General features: G+C 40.8%; 1 protein-coding gene across 9 annotated transcripts in view; it reads right to left on the bottom strand.

The window, feature by feature from the left end:
* The window catches only part of MYO5A (myosin VA), a 223,219-nt gene that overhangs the window by 126,042 nt on the left and 74,694 nt on the right, over positions 1-22,483 (bottom strand). For all 9 annotated transcript variants that reach the window (XM_033190085.1, XM_033190088.1, XM_033190086.1 and 6 more), the window contains exons 2-4: positions 14,534-14,644; positions 9,286-9,457; positions 6,929-7,073 (exon numbers count right to left, since the gene is read on the bottom strand). In XM_033190085.1, coding sequence (XP_033045976.1) covers positions 6,929-7,073; positions 9,286-9,457; positions 14,534-14,644 — 428 coding nt within the window. The remainder of the gene's footprint in view (positions 1-6,928; positions 7,074-9,285; positions 9,458-14,533; positions 14,645-22,483) is intronic.

Here is a 22,483-nt window from a genome sequence, read left to right as displayed (position 1 = left end):
CGTGATGAAGTGTACACGCACCTGCACCTAGGTCTAAATTTTTAGCTTATAAACAAACATGGCCATGTGAAACAAAATCTACAGCTTTATATTTTTGCAGGCAACCAATCTGTTTCTCCCTTTTTTTGATCCCTTGTTAAAAAGAAAAAATATTAAGTTAGTGTAATAAAATGCTTTCTTTCAAAACTGTGTTTTTACCGTGGTGTCTTAAAGATGTGGCTTCATTGAGACTTTAATCTCTCTCTTGTTAGAGAGATGCTAAGTTTTTCTATATTATCACTCATCAAAATCAAGCTGCTCTGCTCTCTGTGTCTCTCTGATTTCTACTTTTAATTAATCTCAAAAAGAAAATGCTTAAACCCTAAAGTTAATACTAGACAATGAGTTTACAATTATAATATTAATTTTATTTTTGAAGCATAACTATTTACTATGAAAAAGGTTGCTGGCACTGTTGAATGCTGTGCTTTAGAGAGGCAGACAGACTCCTCAGGAAATGAAAACAAGTGTTCCCTAGAGATACTTGCTGAGGTCACTCAGTTCCTGGTGAGAAGCTTGTCACATGGCTATCAGATCCCCTCAAATCAACCTGAGCTTTCTGTTCCATCAGTACACAGCCTATACACTATATAAAGATGCTATAGCAGAAATAGCCAATTATATTTGTTTATAACTTTTACACACTCTAGTGCTCTAATATGTACTGTATTTTATTCCTCCTGTAACTTTCTGGGGTAGAAAATATTCAGTAAGTCCCAAAGTAGTAGTTTAATGTTATGGTTTGAATGTGTTCCCCAAAGTTCATATGTTGCAAACTAAATCCTCAATGCAACAGTGTTGAGAGGTGAGACTTTAAAATGTCACTAGGCCAGGCATGGTGGCTCACGCCTGTAATTCCAGCACTTTGGGAAGCTGAGGCAGGAGGATCACTTGAGCCTAGGAATTTGAGACCAGCCTGGGCAACATAGTGAGATTCCATCTCTACAAAAAAGAAAAAATTAGCTGGGCATCATTGCACATGCCTGTAGTCCTAACTACTTGGGAGGCTGAGGTGGGAGGATCACTTGAGCCTCGGAGGTTGAGGCTGCAGTGAACCACGACTGTGCTACTACATCCTTGCCTGGGTGACATAGTGAGACCCTGTATTTTCAAAAAAAAAAAGGTGACTAGGTCATGAGGGCTCTGCCCTCATGGATGGATTTATGCAGTCATAATGGAAGTGGGTTAGTGATTGCAGTAATGGCATCCTGATGAAAGAATGAGCTTGGCCCCCTTCCTGTCGCTGTCTTACATGCTCTTACCCTTCCACCTTCCACCATAAGATGACGCAGCAAGAAGGCCCTGAACTATAGATGTAGCCCATCAACCTTGCTCTTTCCTGCACCCAGAACAATGAGCCAAATAAATTTCTGTTCACTATAAATTACCCAGTCTGGTATTCTGGTATACTAGTATAAAACAGACTAAAGTACTCATAAAAATGGAGAATTCTTTTTTTTTTTTTTTTTTTTTGAGGCAGAGTCTCGCTCTGTCGCCCAGACTGGAGTGCAGTGGCGCAATCTTGGCTCACTGCAAGCTCCGCCTCCTGGGTTCACGCCATTCTCCTGCCTCAGCCTCTCAAGTAGCTGGGACTACAGGCGCCCGCCACCTCGCCCGGCTAGTTTTTTGTATTTTAAGTAGAGACGGGGTTTCACTATGTTAGCCAGGATGGTCTCGATCTCCTGACCTCGTGATCCGCCCGTCTCGGCCTCCCAAAGTGCTGGGATTACAGGCTTGAGCCACCGCGCCTGGCCAAAAATGGAGAATTCTAAAGAGAAATTATTTACTGTGAGCTGGGGTCATCTGAAAGTAAAACCTGAGTGGGATAATGAAGTATAAATATAAATTAGATAAAAAAGCATGGAGCAAGATATTCTATGCTAAACAAAAGATGCAAAAATAGAACTATGCCATCTTAATGTGAGGGAACAGACCTGTTAGAATACAGCCAGGTAGTTGAAAGTAAGAAAACTAAATGACAAAGAAGAAAGGCTTCAGAGTCTCAAAGCTGGATTCAAATTTCAGCTCTCAGATACCATTTATTAGCATATGGCCTGGACAAGTTACTTTCCTCACTTGTAAAGCAGTGGTGATCTGCTCCAGGGATGTAATGAGGATTACATGCCTTGCACCATGTTTGGTACATAGTAGACCTCTAAATATGGTAGCTATTTACTAATTTAAGTTAACCCACCTTTATATAACATATATAAAATTATCCTTATGAGGTACCATGTATTACTTGAAGCCTATTTGCATAAACAGGATACTTAGCATCATAGGGCAGCTGAGTCTCAGCTGAAACAGAAGAGATTTTATCATCTGTAATACTGTGCACTCGGCCAGTGAACCTCTGCACAGTGGCGCACCCTGAGACCACATAACCAAATGATGGAAGGGGCCACCCTAAGGAAGGGCCTGGTAATAAATAAATTCAGAAATAATAAAACCAGATGAGAGGCTCAAGTCAATGAAAAGAGAAATGTAGACATAAGACCCCATAATGATGACAACTATGATGGTAAGAACAGATCATATTTGAATAGAACTTAGTATTTTTCGGAGGGCTTTTGTGTGTATCACCTAATATAATTTTCACCGCCAAAGTAAGCAGGAAAAGACATGTTTTCCTCTTTGGAGGAAAGAGTAACACTAAGAGGTTAGATGGTTTGTCCAAGGCTGATGACTGGCATAGAGTAGAGCTGGGTTGTTACACCCCACATCTCTTGATTTCCAGGAGAAAGTCTACGCAATGCTTCTTCTGCTTTGTTACACAGCTACCTACAATGGTCTCCCCTCAGCTAAAAAGAAAAATGTTTATGCATTAGTTCTCATCAAATATAAAGATAACAAATGCATACCACAGAAACCTATAAATGTAAAACTAGACCATCAGTGACACTGTTCCATTTTATAGATGATAAAATGGAGACTGAGGGAGACCAGATTTGAGTTTATATGGTCAGTTATTGGTAGATAGTGACTAGTACAGATGTCTTTTTCACTAGGCCAAAGTTAATTGCATATGACTAACTTATTTCAAGCAAATTTAAATAAATGAAACTTAGTCAATAAAACTGATTTACACCATCACTCACAGTGGAGAGAAAACACGGCAAAAAAATCAATCAGCACTACCTGGTTTTAAGGAAACAGCACAAAACAAAACAAAAACCCTAGTTCCAGCATGAGAAAAGACTGGTAAGAATGTCAAACAAGAATAAGAGAAAAAAATAGGTATGGCAGTCCACTGAGTTTTTCTCCATGGTAAGTCAACAAGGACAATTAAAATTAAAAGGCTATTCTAGGAAGGTATTTTATGAGGGCATTGTACTCTCTAAGGAGCATGTTTAAAAAGAAGCCATGAGTCAAGGATCCTGGCTCAAGGATCCTGGTTATTGCTGATGTCACTGGACATAGATCTGCTTGGAAAGAATCCCTAGTATGAGTTTTGTTTTTACGATAGATGTCAAAAACATCTTTTCAACCTTAAAGATCTAAATTAGAACTCTGCTCCTTTCCCCCTACTCCCCACCCCACAACACACACAACCTGCTCTTCCTGCCAGGTGCTCAGTTCAAATCCTTACTGCCATCTTTAACTACTCTTTTTCTCAAATAACCCCACATAAGCAAGCCTTTGGCGGTTCCGTCTTAAAAATATACCCAGAATTTATCTACGTTTTACCATCTCCACTAATTAAATGATCATCTCTTGCATGGATCAAGGCAATAACCTCCCAACTAGTCTCCTGGCTTCTAACCTTGCTCCAGCACAGTATGTTTTTTAATTTTTTTGTAATTTTACTTTTTTGCTTTTGTTTTTGTAGATAAGGTCTTGCTCTGTCACCCAGGCTGGAGTGCAGTGGCGCCATCTTGGCTCACTGCAGCCTTCAACTCCCGGGCTCAAAGGATCCTCTCACCTCAGACCTCTGAGTAGCTGGGAGTAAAGGCACATGCCACCATGCCTGGCTAATTTTTGTATTTTGTTTGTAAAGGCAGGGTCTCATTATGTTGCCCAGGCTGGAGTGTAGTAGCACAATCATAGATTACTGTAACCTTGAATTCCGAGGCTTAAGTGATCCGCCTACAGACGCGCGCCACCATGCCCAGCTAATACTTTTATTGTTAATCACACCTGACTTCATGGGGTAGGAATTCCTGTCTATTTAATTTGTATCCCCCGTGCCCAGAACAGTGCCTGGTGTCTGGACAGTGTTCAATAAATCTCTATTAGATGAACGATGAATTGTACCTTCCCTGAAGACATGAGGGATCCCTAGAAATGATGGTAATGTGAAACACCAGGATTTGCATCTGGAAAGATGACATCTTTGTTTGACAAGAAAACAATGGCAAGAAATGATCCTGCAGCAGTTATTCCCTACTGTAAGCCTAAACAGATACAGTCTATTTAACTGTTGTGGCAGATGTTATGGGTACAGATCTATTTATATAAATGGTAAATATAATACCATATCTGATTGAGGCATATTTTAAAACTGTCTGAAAAAGAAAACCAAGCAAAAGGAAAAAAGACAACCTTCAGTTAAGAAATCACCTTGAGTGACTGAGTCACAACAGATCATAATGAGAAGAAGAAACTACAGGAAACCAAGGTAAATCTAAAGGTAGAAAGCCATAAATATTTGTATAAACCTAATACTATCTGTGAATGACCAGTAACAAAGATGGTAAGAGCTATGCTTTTGTATTTAAGACTACTACTTTCCAAAGAGTCATATAATTCTCTGAGCACTATACAATTTTCTGAGATTATTTTTAGAGTCTAGCCCTCCATGTGATTTTTTTCTCTGCCCAGTAGTTCTCAGGTTGTACTAAGTGGTGTTGAAACTGTACTGCAATGCTCTGATACTATACAAATCAGCTATTGGTAGATTTTTCCCTTATAGACGGAATTTTCTTAATTTTAAGCTTAAAAAATAATTTTTCTTAAGCTTTGAACACTAATTAGTATTTTATAGCAGAAGCTGGCATAATATGACATGTTTTATAGTGCTAACCTATGTTTAGTCATTTTATATTTAATACATTAATATTTCATAATGTCAGACTAATTGAATTTGAAAACTGGTTTTCCTAGTTATGTGGCTTTAGAAAAGTTACACAACTTCTCTGTGCTTCATTTTTCTCATTTGTAAAATGAAAATTAATAATAATACCAAATTCAGAAAGTTGCTATGAGAATAAAATTAGTTAATAAATGGAAAACAATTAAATAGTGCCCTTCACAGAGCACATGTTAGCTGCTATTAGAAGTATCCACGTTAATATTATTTTATTATTAGAAGGGCATAATGATTTCTAGGGCTTTGTCACTGAAATAATTCTAAAATTCTGTCACATGCTGGACCAATCATGTATACTCTCCCTGGCTGGAGAGGAGAAAATAAAAACCTCTGCAGTATTAGTTTTCTTTCCACCTTATAAATTACTCGTGGATTTCCCATATCATATTTATAACATGTTCTGCTTTATAGGCTGGAGAAATGAATTAAACAAGCTATTCTTCTACACACTCACAGTTTTATATTTTATTATGTTATTAAGAGCATAATCTAGTCTTGAAAGTAGCATTTTTCTCCCATTTTCCACCCTCAAAATTTTGGGGTTCCATGGTTAATACAAGAGACATTTTGCCAGGTGCGGTGGCTCACGCCTGTAATCCGAGCACTTTGGGAGGCCAAGGCAGGCGGACCACGAGGTCAGGAGATCAAGACCATCCTGGCTAACACGGTGAAACCCCGTCTCTACTAAAAATACAAAAAATTAGCCGGGTGTGGTGGTGGGCGCCTGTAGTCCCAGCTACTCGGGAGGCTAAGGCAGGAGAATGGCGTGAACCTGGGGGGCGGGGCTTGCAGTGAGCCGAGATCGCCACTGCACTCCAGCCTGAGCGACACAGCGAGACTCCATCTCAAAAAAGAAAAAAAAAGAGAGAGACATTTTGCAGATGCTGTTCAGGATAACTGATGCCCTATCATATCATACTAACATTAAAATTCACACTTTCAGTTGGGCATGGTAGTGCATGCCTGCAGTACCAACTACTAAGGAGGCTGAAGAAGGAGGATCACTTGAACCCAGGAGTTCAAGTCCAGCCTGGGCAATATAGCAAGACCCCATCTTGAAAGAAAAAAATTTCACACTTTCCTTTAGATTTAATTCCCTAGGATTCAGAAAGATTTTTTTTACAGCTCCTAGGCCTTTTAGCTCTGGTCTATTACTCATTCGCTGACTGACATTGGGTAGGTCACTACACTAATCCTCTCGTCTGTAAAACATAACATCTGCATCTGTCTTTTCCTAGTCACAGGATCATGATGAAATTTCAAAGGCAGTTTTTAAAAACTCTATGTCCCTTTATACATGTGAGGGTTTTTTTGTTTTTCTTGGGTTGGTTGGTTGTTTTGAGATGCAGTCCTGCTCTGTGGCCCAGGCTGGAGTGCAGTGGCACAATCTTGGCTCACAGAAACCTCCATCTCCCAGGTTCAAGTGATTCTCCTGCCTCAGCCTCCCTAGTAGCTGGGATTACAGGTGTGTGCCTCCACACACCTGTAAATTGCAGCTAATTTTTGCAATTTTAGTAGAGGCAGAGTTTCGTGATGTTGGCCAGGCTAGTCTCGAACTCCTGACCTCAGGTGATCCGCCCACCTTGGCCTCCCAAAGTGCTGGGATCACAGGCATGAGCCACCGTGCCTGGCCCACTTTATTATTTAATAATAATCCAAGCCACCTGAGACAAACTTGTTAAGGCTGCTTATTTAGTAATTATTTACAAGGTTGCCATTCACTTTAAAATATATGTGACTCAGCAAGAAGAAATTATCATATCTAATAGCCATAAAATAACAACGAAAGCTTCTACCAACCTGGCCATTTGCTTGTAAGCTTCTTCAGCTACTGCAAAGATATGTGGATCCATATCACCCATGTTCTGACCACTGTATGCATTAATAATATCTTCTCCATAAATAGGCAGCTGTTCATAGGGATTTATAGCTACTAGGACTATACCTGGGAATAGGGTGGGGGACAAGAAAGAAAAAGAAGTCAATGATACCCTAATGGGCATATCAAACTTAGTAAAGTCAGACTCACAGTTAACACAATCCTTCATTTCAATTTAGTTAATATTAAACCAATAAATTGAGGATCAAAATGTATCACAGCCTTTGCCTCTGAACCCATTATACGTAGTTCTGCCTAAAACACCATTTAAAAACTGGACTAGGGGGCTTAAAATAATGTGGCAATGTTATAAGAACTTTAAATATCTTCATATATTTAATTCAAAAATTCCACTTTACTTCTACAATTTGTCCAAATGAAATAATTAGAAATTCATGCAAAGAGGTTCCCCCCCCCACAAAGATGTTTATCATAATGTTATCTGTAACAGTGAAAATGGAAACAAAATATTTAGGGCAAGGAGACTAGTTGAATGCATTCTGTTACATCCATATGATAGACTACTAAGCCACCACCAAAAATCATGTTTGTTTGTTTATTTTGAGACAGGGTCTCACCCTGTCACCCAAGCTGAAGAGCAGTGGTACTGTCTCAACTTACTACAGCCTAGACCTCCCTGGCTTATGCAATCCTCTCACTTCAGCCTCCCAGGTAGCTGGGACTATGGACATGCAACACCATGCCTGGCTAGTTTTTGTATTTTTTTGTAGAGACAAGATTTTGCCATGTTGCCCAGGCTTGAACTCCTGGGCTCAAGTGATCTGCCTGCCTCAGCCTCCCAAGGTGCTAGGATTACAGGGTGAGCCACAGTACCTGGTCCAAATCATGTTTTTGAAGGATATTAAATGTCATAGGAAAATATAATACAAAACTATATATAGACTGATTCCAATTTTATATCAGCTTATACCTCTCATGCATATAAAGAAAAAGGATGTAAGTCAATATTAATACTGGCTATTTTTCAGTGGTGAGTTACATATAATTGTTTTTCCTTTTTTATACTTTTCTGTATCTCCTAATAATTTTTCAGTAGGTATATATTAACTTAATGAAGTCATTCATTCAACAAATGTTTATTCAGCTCCAACTACGTGTAAAGTCTTTTCTAAATGCTGAATTTACGACAGTAAACAAAACAAAACAAAAAGGCTAATCTTTACCCTCATGGAACTTAAATGCTGGTGGGAAATTCAGACAATTAACAAGATAAGTAAGAAAATATATATATAGATACATAATCACAGATTAAATAGTAAGGAAAAGAAGGCAAAAAATAATGCAGGGAAGAAAGACAGTAAGGAGGGGTTTCTGGCTTGATAGGGTGGCCAGACAAGACTTCACTGAGAAGGTAACACATGTGCAAGGAAAAAAAATGGAAGAAAAATAAAAATTGAGAAAAAGAAATAGTTACCAGTAAAGAAAAGTTAGTATCAATGATATAAAGGATGTCAATTATTTTAAGAAGAAAAGGTGGGTGTTCCTGTCTAAAACAGGAGAGTAATGAAGAAATCATGAACACTGAGTTGGGTATACCACACGAATGAATGGAAATCCAGATTTGAGCTTCAGAGGACAGAGTGATTAGTGAAAGAATGATAAGACGTCAGTGGAGAAAAAATAGCCAGAGGAAAGGGAGAAAATAAAAGATAAGAACAAACTGAGAAAGAGAGAAAAAAGAAGGAAAGCTGGAGAAGGGGGAAAGGAACACAAACATACATGTGGAAGCTTTATTTCTTGGAGAGATAAAAATCACCATGAGCTGGGTGGCTGGCAGCTAACACCGCAATGAACAGAGGCCCAGGCAAGCAGGAGTGAGCAAGACGAATCACCAGAGTCAAGTTAGTTCTGCATGGCGAGTAACTGACCACAAGATAACACTAAATCTCTTGAACCTGCTCCAAAGATAAGTCCTTGGACATCTACTCTTCGTGTAGTAGTTTTTGGAAGAGAAGAAAATAACTGGTGAATTTGGCACTAAATCTGACATATGACTTCTGTGAGGGGAAAAATTTCCAAAAGACAGGCCCGGTCTTTTTTACTTTTAGCAAAATTATGTAAGCTCACAAGTGAGTTCACTCAGCATAAATGCAACTTGGCTAATAAATACTGGTAAATCTTTCAGATAATGCTCAAGTGATTTTGTCTCTTACAGAAAATCCAACCACAGCCTGCTTTCCCCATGTACAATATTTCCATGGCTACGTCCATTAGAGGGAAGAGTCCACAGTCTATTCAGAAAGCAAAGCATACTTACCACAATATGTATAAATAAGTTTGGAATCAATAAAGCGGACTCTGAGATTATGGAGCACAGCAGGCTCATGAAGATAGCTGAGGGCTGTGAGGTCATTTTCACCAACAAGTATGTCAGGATTTCGTAAGTGAGGCAGCTCCTTGGTCTTTGGATCTAGACGGTATTCCAAATCCTGAAAATGCACAAGGCACAGAATCTAGATGAATTATGGCAATGACTATGAAAAAGAGCCATGAATTTTGCTCACTTCCTATTCCTGATTTGCTTCTCAGCTATCAAATGCATTATTTTCCTAGCAACTTCCAATATCGCAGCTCCTTGGTCTTTGGATCTAGACGGTATTCCAAATCCTGAAAATGCACAAGGCACAGAATCTAGATAAATTATGCCAACGACTATGAAAAAGAGCCATGAATTTTGCTCACTTCCTATTCCTGATTTGCTTCTCAGCTATCAAATGCGTTATTTTCCTAGCACCTTCCAATATCACAGAAACTGGTGGAGATAGAAAACAGTATGAATTGTATTTTCATCAGACATACTAACTTGTATTAACAACTTTTGCTAATATAGTTTGAAAAGTTATAGCCTAGACCTTTTTCACCCACCTACGGAATCAGAAGTTTTAAATTTTTAAATACGTTTCTCTCCTCCATCCCCTTTTACCTATAAAAAAGTGGCAGAAAATATAAAAGAGTGGTCAAGAGCTTGACTCTAGGATCAGATTGACCTGGATTCAAATCCTAATACTAATACTTACTTTTTATGTGGTTTTGAATTACAGTATTTAACCCAAATCCCTCCTTTGTAAAATGAGCTAACAGGGTTGTAGTAAAAAGTAAATGAGGCAAGTCTGGCATGTGGTAAGTACTTAGGAACCCCTAAACCACGAATCCCAAGAATCCCCTGAAATTATGTGCAACACTCTGTGTATGTGCACATGTGTGTACTTTTTTTGAGGCAAGACAATTCATAGTTTTCATTAGATTTTTGTTTGGTTTTGCTTTTTTTCTGTGCATAAGCTGATTCATTCATCAGAGTTAGGCTGGGTGCGGTGGCTCACACCTGTAATTACAGTACTTTCGGAGGCCAAGGTGGGCAGATAAACTGAGGTCAGGAGTTCGAGACGAGCCTGGCCAACATGGCAAAACTCCGTCTTTATTAAAAATACAAAAATTGGCCACGTATGGTGGCTCATGCCTGTAATCCCAACACGTTGGGAGGCCGAGGTGGGTGAATCACCTGAGGTCAGGAGTTGGAAACCAACCTGGCCAACATGGTGAAACCCCATCTCTACTAAAAACATGAAAATTAGCCAGGCGTGCCAGGCCTGGTGGCTCATGCCTGTAATCCCAGCACTTTGGGAGGCCGAGGCGGGTGGATCACGAGGTCAGGAGATAGAGACCATCCTGGCTAACATGGAGAAACCCCATCTCTACTAAAAATACAAAAAATTAGCCAGGCATAGTGGCGGGAGCCTGTAGTCCCAGCTACTTGGGAGGCTGAGGCAGGAGAACGGCATGAACCCAGGAGGTGGAACTTGCAGTGAGCTAAGATCGCGCCACTGCATTCCAGCCTGGGTGACAAAGCGAGACTCCATCTCAAAAAAAAAAAAAAAATTAGCCAGGCATTGTGGTGGGCTAGATTTTTGTTTTGTTTTGCTTTTTTTCTGTGCATAAGCTGATTCATTCATCAGAGTTGGGAGGCTGAGGTAGGAGAATCACTTGAACCCTGGAGGTGAAGGTTCCAGTGAGCCAAGATCACGCTACTGCACTCCAGTCTGGGTGACAGAGCAAGACTCCATCTCAACAAAAACAAAACCAAAACAAAACAAAACAAAAATGACATTTTAATGGGGTTCCTGGTCCCAAAAGTTAACAAGCACTATTCACTTAATTTTTAATAGAGATGGGGTCTCACTATGTTGCCCAGGCTGATCTTGAACTCCTGGGCTCAAGGGATCCTCCCACACTGGCCTCCCAAATGCTGGCATTACAGGTGTGAGTGACCACTACTAGCCACTACTCACTTTAAAGTCATGGGAATATGCCTTTATGGCACAACCAACCATGAATATTGTCACTTAACTATATATTAAGGGGCAAATAACACAGGATAAGTGAATAGGAATAAAAATTCAATTTAGTTGTAGGGAGTGACAAGGTTTTGTAAAAAGCCAGTTTTGTTAATACTGAAAATATATACAGAGGTCAAATAGTCAAATCATATTTGAATGAATTATGCTAAAGGAGAGAAAAATTAACAATTTACCCCTTAGCATTTCTTGCTGCCTGCTTATCAGAGAATATCACCCTTGCCTGGGGCTGACTGGTCCTTGCATTGGCCCTGTAAATACACAATTGTCTGTTCTGCTGTTAGCCAGAAGACTCCAGAATGGCAGAAGGGCAACCCAGAGCTCTTTTCTCAGTCTTCATTACAGGGTGGGGTTGTGGCGAGTGTGGGGAGGAGCTAAAATTGAAATATTAGAGAAGACACTAATTTGAAAGGTAGAGAAGACCTGTAACATCTTCACAGAAATTTCTTTCTTGGAGTTAGGCTTTAAATGAATATAACCTGCTTCTCTGGAATCAATGGACATCATTAAATAAATATACTCTTCTACTATTACAAAAGCCATGCTTTCTCTATTTTAATCTAGGACCCTAAGTGACTCTAGTTTCTAAAAAGAGAATGATTCTTGAATAGTTAGTGAATTTTATAATGTTTATTTTTCTTGTTTGACCCCTGTCCCTATTCTTGCTTTTATTAAAGGTATGTATCATTCTATTTCTATATTTTTAAAAAATACTAAGGATTAATAAAATTAAACATAGACACTGTACTCTGGTTGGCAAATCTGCTTCTCATAGGGGTATGGATTAGCAATTCTGAAATAACTTTACATATGTAATGAATAAGTAATATATTATAGATAACGAAAACCAAAGAGAGAAGTTATAGTATACATAATCAAAGGAAGAATAATAGCATGAACCTGGTGGCATTGGACTGGAGAAAAAAGGATCCCTATTAACTCACGGGTTTTACTTTTTAAAAGAAGGTCAAGGCTGGGTGCAGTGGCTCACGCCTGTAATCCCAGCACTTTGGGAGGCCAAGGTGGGTGGATCACCTGAGGTCAGGAGTTCGAGAGCAGCCTGGTCAACATGGTAAAACCCTGTCTCTACTAAAAACACAGAAATTAGCCAGGCATGGTGGCATGTGCCTGTAATCCCACCTACTCAGGAAGCTGAGGCACAAGAATCATTTGAACCTGGGAAGGGAGGCGGAGGTCGCAGTGAGCAGAGATTGTAGACTCCACCTCAAAAAAAAAAAAAAAGGTCAAGTGCGTAGCTAATGCCTTTAATCCCAGCACTTTGGGAGGATGAGGTAGAAGGACTGCTTGAGCCCAGCAGTTCAAGACCAGCCTGGGCAACACAGCAAGACATCCATCTCTAAAAACACATTATATATATATAATATGTATATACAAACACATACATACACATGTAAACATAAAGCAAGTATAGACGGTTGAGTATACATTAGTATAGTATGCATACATATTAGTATCTATCTATCCATGTATATATTTTTCTAGCTCTGTATGCTAAGAGGGCCTAGAAGTGGTGTCATTTCAATAGCAACGAGCACACCTAGTGCTCAGATCTTGGTTGTCAAATACTATCCTCCAATATAAGGTATCAGGGCTGGGAAAGGGGAAATACAGGGTAAGTGTCTTGGGGTACCAGGAGAAGTGCTATATCTTTTTTTTTTAAAAAAAAAAAAGCCAGGCACAGTGGCTCATGCCTATAATCCCAGCACTTTAGGAGGCTGAGGTGGAGGACTGCTTGATCCAGGAGTTCCAGACTAGCCTGGGCAATGTATTGAGACTCCATCTCTACTAAAAAAATTTAAAAATTAGGCAGGCATGGTAGCTCATGCCTGTGGTTCTAGCCACTAGGGAGGATGAGCTTGGGAGCCATGATCAAGCCACTGCACTCCAGCCTGGGTGACAGACTGAGATCCTGTCTCAAAAAAAATTAAAAAGGATAAGGACCTGTCAAAAAAGGCAAAGGACCCAATCTAAGAGAGATCTCAATGACCAAAGCTGGAACAATTGCACTGATAAAATAAGTAATGATAGTAATGAAGAATAAAAGAAATACCCATGAGTCCATAATAAATACATGATTAAATTAATAAATAAATGGGACAGAAGAAACAGTACTTCCTTCCCTATAGAATTCTAGTTAATAAGTATACAACGAAGGAAAGAAATGGAGAATCACCACTAGAACACAACAATACTTGCTGCAGGCAAGACACAGTAATGAACACTGGGCAAATATTAGCAGACAAAGTTTAAGGAGAAGCAGGATATATGAGTGGCCTCAAAACATCTGCCCCAACACAGTGACATTCACTAATTACAAAGGGAAAACAGTAACTTTACAGTGGATAACATGGCAGACATCACCTTAAGCAACTGCTCATGACCAGTAATCTGCAAAACTCCATGTAGTCAAATAGTATAAGCACTCATCTTAGAGTCATCTGTGTTCAAATCTCTCTTCAAATTCCAAAAGCCACTTCCTGACTGTGTGACCTTGAGCAAAATTACCTAAGGTCTCTGAGGTTTGGCTTTCTTATTTGGAAAACAGTGATTATTTCACCTGCCAACCCATAGGGTTGGTATGAAATTTAACATAAGAAAATCCACTCCAAAGTGCCGAACATTTTGCCTAACACAGAGCAGATGACCAATAAATGTTAAATAAGTTAATTCTCTAGTTTGGTATTCAATGCCCTCCTAATTGGCCTAATTCTTCCCTGCCTTCATCCCAACTAGTGTCTTCCCCTCAGTTTTGCTCTCCATGCTGCCACCAATGAGTCTTCTCTAAGACCTGGCAACATGCCTCTTTTTAAAAACACTACAAGCACTCCCCATAGCACACCAGTTTAAATGCAAGAGTTTTAGGATTAGATATGAATCTAAACCTGATAATCATAATAAATTCATAGGTCAAAATAAAAGCTTTTAAAAGTATCTGCTATTTTCACTAATCTATGCCATTAAAAATGCTATCAGGATAGAAAATTGAGTTTGCCATTTTTACTAATTTAGTAAGTAAAAATTCTAGGTAAGTTCAAAATTTAACTTCCATTGAGAGTTTACTTCACAGTAAACTTACTCTTTTGAAATCCCTTCACTTTATGCCAATGACGACAAATGAAAGTGAGATCTCACCTTTCCTTCCTCAAGGTGAAGTAGCAGGACTTTATCTCCTGGCTTATAATCTTTGAGCAGCTCTGCTGACTTCCAGACTTCCTCTGGATCAGGTATCCAAACCCTGGCAAACTAGAAGACAAAAAGAAAAAAATTTAAACTAGCAAATCAATTATTTTACAATAATATGCAAACATATAACTATTTATAATTAAACAATTTATGAAAAAAGAAATCTTGGCCAATATGAAATCTCCTTTTTTTTTTTTTGAGACAGAGTTAAGCTCTTGTCACCCAGGCTGGAGTGCAGTGGCCCGATCTTAGCTCACAGCAACCTCCGCCTCCTGGGTTCAAGCAATTCTCCTGCCTCAGCCTCCTGAGTAGCTGGAATTATAGGCGCCTGCCACCACGCTCAGCTAATTTTTGTATTTTTAATAAAGACAGAGTTTCGCCATGTTGGCCAAGCTGGTCTCCAAACTCCTGACCTCAAGTGATCCACTCGCCTTGGCCTCCCAAAGTGCTAGGATTACAGGTGTGAGCCACCATGCTCGGATGAAATTTACTTTTTAAATTAGTAAACGGCCGGGCGCGGTGGCTCAAGCCTGTAATCCCAGCACTTTGGGAGGCCGAGACGGGCGGATCACGAGGTCAGGAGATCGAGACCATCCTGGCTAACACGGTGAAACCCCGTCTCTACTAAAAATACAAAAACTAGCCGGGCGAGGTGGCGGGCGCCTGTCGTCCCAGCTACTCGGGAGGCTGAGGCAGGAGAATGGCGGAAACCCGGGAGGCGGAGCTTGCAGTGAGCTGAAATCTGGCCACTGCACTCCAGTCCGGGCGACAGAGCGAGACTCCGCCTCAAAAAAAAAAAAAAAAAATTAGTAAACAAAAAATATTTTAGCCCTCATAGCACCACCATTCCCAAATTATACAAAAAGTGTGTTCTGACAAAACAGTTATGATCAAAGCCTGACTTTGCTTTATACAGTAAATGCCACCTGAAAGTATAATTTTAGGTTAAAATGTACACATAAGATCTATTTTTGAAGCTATGGTGTTGTGGTTCTGCCAGTTTCAATAGCTCAGACATCTTTTTATGGCTGAGTTTACAATATGGAATTTTTTTTTTCTTTTGAGACAGAGTGTCGCTCTGTTGCCCAGGCTGGAGTGCAGTGGCACAATCTTGGCTCAATGCCACCTCTGCCTCCCAGGTTCAAGCGATTCTCCTGCCTCAGCCTCACGAGTAGCTGGGACTACAGGCATGTGCCACTGTGCCCAGCTAACTTTCGTATTTTTAGTAGAGACGGGGTTTCACCGTGTTGGCCAATCTGGTCTCGAACTCCTGACCTCGTGATCCAAAGCGCTGGGATTACAGGCATGAGCCACCATGCCCAGCCCACAATTTGGATTTTTTATTGTAGTTTGCATCCTGTGCTCCGCAAAGCCTTAACGATTTCTCAGATATCCTTCAGGAGCCATCACAGTAGGGAGAAGAGGAGAATAAAAATAACAAATTTTTAAAAACTGAAAAAACACTGTTGTTCAGCATTTTGCCTTCATTATTTTATAAAGATGAGTGGGAAATGGTAAAAATGGCACAGTCAGTCACTAATAAACTTAGCTCCTGCAGCCTCAACACCATGAAAAAGGCATGGTAATCATCAGGGATTCCTAAAGCAGCAAATATTTTGCCTCAACTAGACACTCTCTGGACATAAGCCAGATTATGTGGTCAATTTTGAAGAAAAAGTACAAAATATACTAACATGCATAAATCTTTCAAATACCTCATTGAAGAAGTGTTTTATGTGCTTGGACTCTCTGGGAAGAAATTTCCCTTTAAAACACACATAACACTAAACCTAAATGCCCATTTTCATGAACAAATCACATATGAAAACAGGAATCCTAGATTCAGCCAGCAAAGGAAAGACATGATACAATCAATCATGGCTGGCATGGGCCAGACTGAACCCAGTCTCTGGCCTGTATCTGTATCCTCATTTCATGTAAATTCACCTCTAGATTTCATTTTTAACAATGATCAGGGTACTAATTTACTTGGAGCTTTGAGAAGGAACATCTGGATTTGAGTATGTTAAATGTGGGGCAACCTCCCAAAGAATTGTGATAATGTAATGACTGTTCTAAGTACTGGGCACAAAGTTCTGGAAGCTTGTAACAAGGTCATTCCCAAGAACAAGAGAAATTTATATGACCCGGTGATGAACTTATAGATAGGAGAAAGCGAAAAGAAAGTGGGTGAACGAAAGTACAGGTAGATCTGAGATTCAAGATAATTTAAATTAAACGTCTCCTGTAAGAAAAACATTTCAGCAGGCCATGCCACTGTCCTGGATATTATGTTAACCTCTTCTTTTTTTTCTTTTTTTTGAGACGGAGTCTCACTTTGTCACCCAGGCTGGAGTGCAGTGGCGCAGTCTCGGCTTACTGCAACCTCCGCCTCCTGGGTTCAAGCGATTCTCTTGCCTCAGCCTCCCGAGTAGCTGGGACTATAGGCACATGCAACCACACCCAGCTAATTTTTTTATATTTTTAGTAGAGACAGGGTTTCACCTGTTAGCCAAGATGGTCTCGATCTCCTGACCTCATGATCCACCTGCCTTGGCCTCTCAAAGTGCTGGAATTACAGGCATGAGCCACCGTGCCCAGTCAATGTTAACCTCTTTCCTGACAAATATTTTCAAGCCTTCCTATTAGGAAGCTGCTGTGGTATATTGCCGTAGTTTCCAAACTACCAGATTTCATGGCTGGTAAAATTTTTTTTTCAAGTTTGGGGACTGATATGAGGTTATTAACTAACTTTTAGTCTTTAGACAAGTAAGATTACAAAACCATTAATTACTGGCAGCACTTACAGACAAGTAGAGGCTAAGGCCCTCACACTCAGCACAGGCAACATAAATACCAATCTAATATCTAATATCACCATCGTTTTATAAAATGAAGGACATTTTAACAAGAAAACAGTAGGACAAATAGCCATCATAGTTTTTTGGTTTTCTGTTTTTCGGACACGGAGTTTTGCTCTTGTTGCCCAGATCGGCTCACTACAGCCTCCACTTACGGGGTTCAAGCAATTCTCCTGCCTCAGCCTCCAAAGTAGCTGGGATTACAGGTGCCCACCACCACGCCCAGCTACTTTTTTGTTGTTGTTTATTTTTAGTAGAGACGGGGTTTTGCCATGTTGGCCAGGCTGGTCTCAAACTCCTGGGCTCAGAGAGTGATCTTCCCACCTTGGCCTCCTAAAGTGCTGGGATTACAGGCCTGGCCATCACAGTTAACACACAAATCCCTTACCATGGTCTACAAAGTCCTTCATGACCTGTCCTTTCCTTCCCCTGCCAACCTCTAAGCCGGAGCCATGCAGATCTTATTTTAGTTCTTCAGGAACACAGTTTTGTTTGCTCCTGTCTCTAGACCCTGGCCCTTGTTAATTCCTCTATAATGTACTTCTCCCAGATCTGCTTATGCCTGCCTCCTTCTCACTTACATGATAGCTCAAATGTAAACCACTTCAGAGAGGCATTCCCAGATCTTTCTAGCTGAAATCAATCCAAACTACAATTACCATTCTCCATTTTACATTCTTCAGCGCTCTTATTCACTATCTGAAATCACTTGCTGTTATGTTCTTGTTTATTTACTTATTTACTGTCTCTCTTCCTTCATTAGAACATAAGTTCTGTGTCTGTGTTGTTCAACACTGCAGGAAGTACTTAGAAGAGTACCTGACACACAGCTGGTGCTTGGTAAGAATTTATCAAAAGAAGATCAGAATAAAAGGTATCTCTTTAAATTGAATATAAGTAGTATGATTAAAAGTTCACTCAATTGCTTTAATTTTCTCTTATTATTATCAACACATACAAACTTTTAATCTAAACAGTTTGCAGAGGAAAGAGTATGGAACTACACTATGGGTTCTAGACCCAGGGCTACCGGATGGGCCTTGGCCTTTATTTCAGGCAACAATAAAATGAGGATGACAACAATAGTCTTCCAGTTTATTGCAAAGGCTTACACACATAGAAACTTCATGAAAAGCATAAACCAATATATAAGTACAGGGTGGGGTTGTTACTGTTTTTTCCCATAGGAGGTGATTTCTAATGTCATATATCAAACATGTCACTGAAATTTGTTTTACAACTTTTTTCCCAGGTACACAGTCCATAAACTGAGTAATATCTGTACATATCACTAAAACCTTACTCATGCAATAAATATTTCTATGTACTAACTGCTCCCAATCTGAAGCCTATTTACAAAGACAACATTTTTGTAGCTTTCTCTGGAAGGCATTACTGGTTCCAGAAAAGATACATAAATATAAAGAGATTAAGAGTCGGGATGGGCACGGTGGCTCATGCCTGTAATCCCAGCTCTTTGGGAGGCCGAGGCAGGTTGATCTCTTGAGCTCAGGAGTTGGAGACCAGCCTGACCAACATGGTGAAACCCCACCTCTACTAAAAATACAAAAATTAGCCAGGCATGGTGGCTCGTGCCTGTAATCCCAGCTCCTCAGGAGGCTGAAGTGGGAGGATCACTTGAGCCCAGGAGGTGGAGGTTGCAGTGAGCTAAGATCACGTCACTGCACTCCAGTCTGGGCAACAGAGTGAGACTCCATCTCAAAAAAAAAAAAAAAAGAGAGAGATTCAGAATCATGAAACGACCTATTACCTTGACTGATGAAAATACAAAAAAGGAAAATGTGTCCAAGTGAGTTTGTAAAAGCATGACTGACCAGTGCCTAAACATGAGGAGACTTTAAATCTAGAAAGCGCCTTCATGCTCTGTGTCAGTAGGGAGCTCCAGCTCAGATTTCCACAAGTATTTTGCAAAGAGTAGATACTTTGCCAAAGACTAGATTTCCAAGGGCTAGATGTTAACAACACTTACAGATAAGCAGTGGAAGTCTAAGGCCCTCACATTCACCAAAAGCAAGATATTTAAACACTGAACACCACTCTCATAACCAACTTCCTCTTTATCTTAGCTTTAGCTCTGGGGAAAGCATCCAAGGAGAAATAGGTCGGAAACCATTCTATTATTACCACTGCCTTTCTGTGTTTCTTTTCCATGTGTTTCTTAACCAATGAGATCAGTGACTGCAGAAACAACTATGCCAGAGGGGGTCAATTTGAGGATATATACCTTAGATGCTGAAACAGGGAAATCTCAACCTGACACGCCACTTCCTACTGCCTTTGTCACTTCCAACCCTGCCTCCCACTCTTCCCCCAGGCCGCGACACAAATACACAGGGCAGGAATAGAACTAAACTTGTCCAGTCACATCCAGTGAGAAGACTGGGGGAAGGCAAGCAAGAAGACAAGGCCACTGGAACGCATGAGAAACCTAGAAATAGGACACAGTGTGAGTCGGGCAGGAATCAGAAACAAGGATAGACACTGCCCACTAAGTCTGCAGAAGGCCCTCCTGATGAAAAAGAAGCAGTTAGAAAACGATAACCCTGGCCAAAGTGAATCAAACTGGACACAGCCCCCAGCAAGGCAAGGGAAGGCCCCTGTTGAGAGACAGGACTAGCTGGATTTCCTAGGCCGACTAAGAATCCCTAAGCCTAGCTGGGAAGGTAACCACATCCACCTTTAAACACCGGGCTTGCAACTTAATTCACACCCGACCAATCAGAGAGCTCACTAAAATGCTAATTAGTCAAAAACAGGAGGTAGAGAAATAGCCAATCGTCTATCGCCTAAGAGCACAGTGGGAGGGACAAGGACGGGATATAAACCCAGGCATTCCAGCCAGCAATGGCTACCCTCTTTGGCTCTCCTCCCTTTGTATGGGAGCTCTGTCTTCACTCTATTAAATCTTGCAACTGCACTTTCTTTTGGTTCGTGTTTGTTACGGCTCAAGCTAAGCTTTAGCTCGCCGTCCACCAGGGCTGTTTGCCTCCGTCGCAGACGGGTGGCTGACTTCCATCCCTCCAGATCCGGCAGGGTGTCTGCTGTGCTCCTGATCCAGCGAGGCGCCCACTGCCGCTCCCAATCGGACAATGGCTTGCCATTGTTCCTACACGGCTAAGTGCCTGGGTTCGTCCTGATGGAGCTGAACACTAGTCACTGGGTTCCACGGTTCTCTTCTGTGACTCGCGGCTACTAATAGAGCTACAACACTCACCACATGGCCCAAGATTCCATTCCTTAGAATCCGTGAGGACAAGAACCCCAGGTCAGAGAATATGAGGCTTGCCACCATCATGGAAGCGGCCTGCTGCCATTTTGGAAGCTGCCCGCCACCATCTTGGGAGCTCTGGGAGCAAGGACCCCCTGGTAACACTGTCATGTAACTGGATTCTGTCATGATTAGCTAACAAAGGGTTAGGCTCTCTTTCAGTGATCCCCTTTCCGCTCTCTTTCAGTGATTCCCGTTTCCTCTTCTCCACTCACACTACTCTAGATCTAGTCCCTCATTATCTTGTGAGAGTCTCTCAAACATCTCACTTATGCTACCTGAGACCTTATTTTAGTTATTCATGAATCTACCTACCTTCCATACCAGACTATATACTCTTTCAAAGCTATCTTTGAATCCCCTCTGAAGTCAACCAAGTTCCTGGCCCATAGTTTGTGGGCAGCACATATATGTTGATTTTATTTAAGACTGAGATAAGGCAAGGCAAGGAAGAGAGATGAGAAAAATTGGAAACATTCCACCGGCTTAGCTCAGGATTTTCAATGAAGCCATACCAGAGTTTGAGGCCACCAAACAGGGTTGGGACAGGGCATGAATCAGAGGCTTAGAGAAGAGAGATTCATGAAGTAGTAGGTAAAGAAAGAGTAAATAATGATGTAGAAACTGGTAGGAGAAGGAAAAAGAAGAGCCTGAGATTTGAGGTACTGTGATTAAAGAAAAAAGCCTAGGGGAGGGAAAAATGAGAAAATAAACCTAAATTACATAAAACTTAAGCACATAAAGATTTGTGACAATTCAAATGAACCACTTGATAAAAAATGAGAATAAGAATAAAATGAAGATGGACTAAATTTTATAATAGTTAAAATCTGATAAAATAATGCTAACACAGATTTAACCTGCATAACAGCTTGTAAGGAAAATAAAAGACATCTGTCCTTCCACAATACAATTTAATGAGGCCTGCCTGGCAGCATGAGGTAATTTTGACAGAGTCTAAAAGAGCACTAGAAAGGCAGGTTCAAGGGACATGCTGGCACTGGTACATGCCAGAGAGGGGCACCAGTGTTGGCTCACCTAGCACTGCCCTTGCACCTTCTTGGGGGTTACACCGAGCCTTGCACGTTTAAGGAGGCACCAGTCTTTTTTTTTTTTGAGATGGAGTCTCGCTCTGTTGCCCAGGCTGGAGTGCAGTGGCACAATCTCCGCTCACTGCTACCTCTGCTTCCCAGGTTCAAGTGATTCTCCTGCCTCAGCCTCCCAAGTAGCTGGGATTACAGGCATGCCCCGCAACACCTGGCTAATTTTTGTATTATTAGTTGAGACGAGGTTTCGCCATGTTGGCTAGGCTGGTCTTGAACCCCTGACCTCAGGTGATCTGCCCACCTCGGCCTCCCAAAGTGCTAGGATTACAGGCATGAGTCACCGCGCCTGGCCCACCAGTCATCTTTCTTTCAGTATCTTACCACAATGACAACACTGAAGAGGCCCTTGATTGATGCAGATGACTCACTGGAAGTTTTGCTAACTTGCAGTTTGTCTGTCAAGTAACACTGAGGGTGTGGGCACCAAAAGCAGTTGCTTCTGATGCCCCAGACACTTTGGGAACAAGACTAACAGCACTAACAGAGTAAACTGAGCAAAACCTAAAGAATTTGACCCATATGATTCTCTCTTCTCCCCCTAACTCCCATATACCTTGTTTGCTTTATAGCACATGTGCACATCTTTATTAGCTTCTGTATTAAATCATGAGCAGCTTGGCAATTTGGAATCTGCCATGGCTCA

This window comes from Trachypithecus francoisi, unplaced genomic scaffold (assembly GCF_009764315.1).
Source record: "Trachypithecus francoisi isolate TF-2019V2 unplaced genomic scaffold, Tfra_2.0 Lachesis_group3, whole genome shotgun sequence".
NCBI lineage: Eukaryota > Metazoa > Chordata > Mammalia > Primates > Cercopithecidae > Trachypithecus > Trachypithecus francoisi.
Note: the sequence above shows the minus strand (reverse complement) of the source record. Positions and strands in the feature narration are given on the sequence as shown.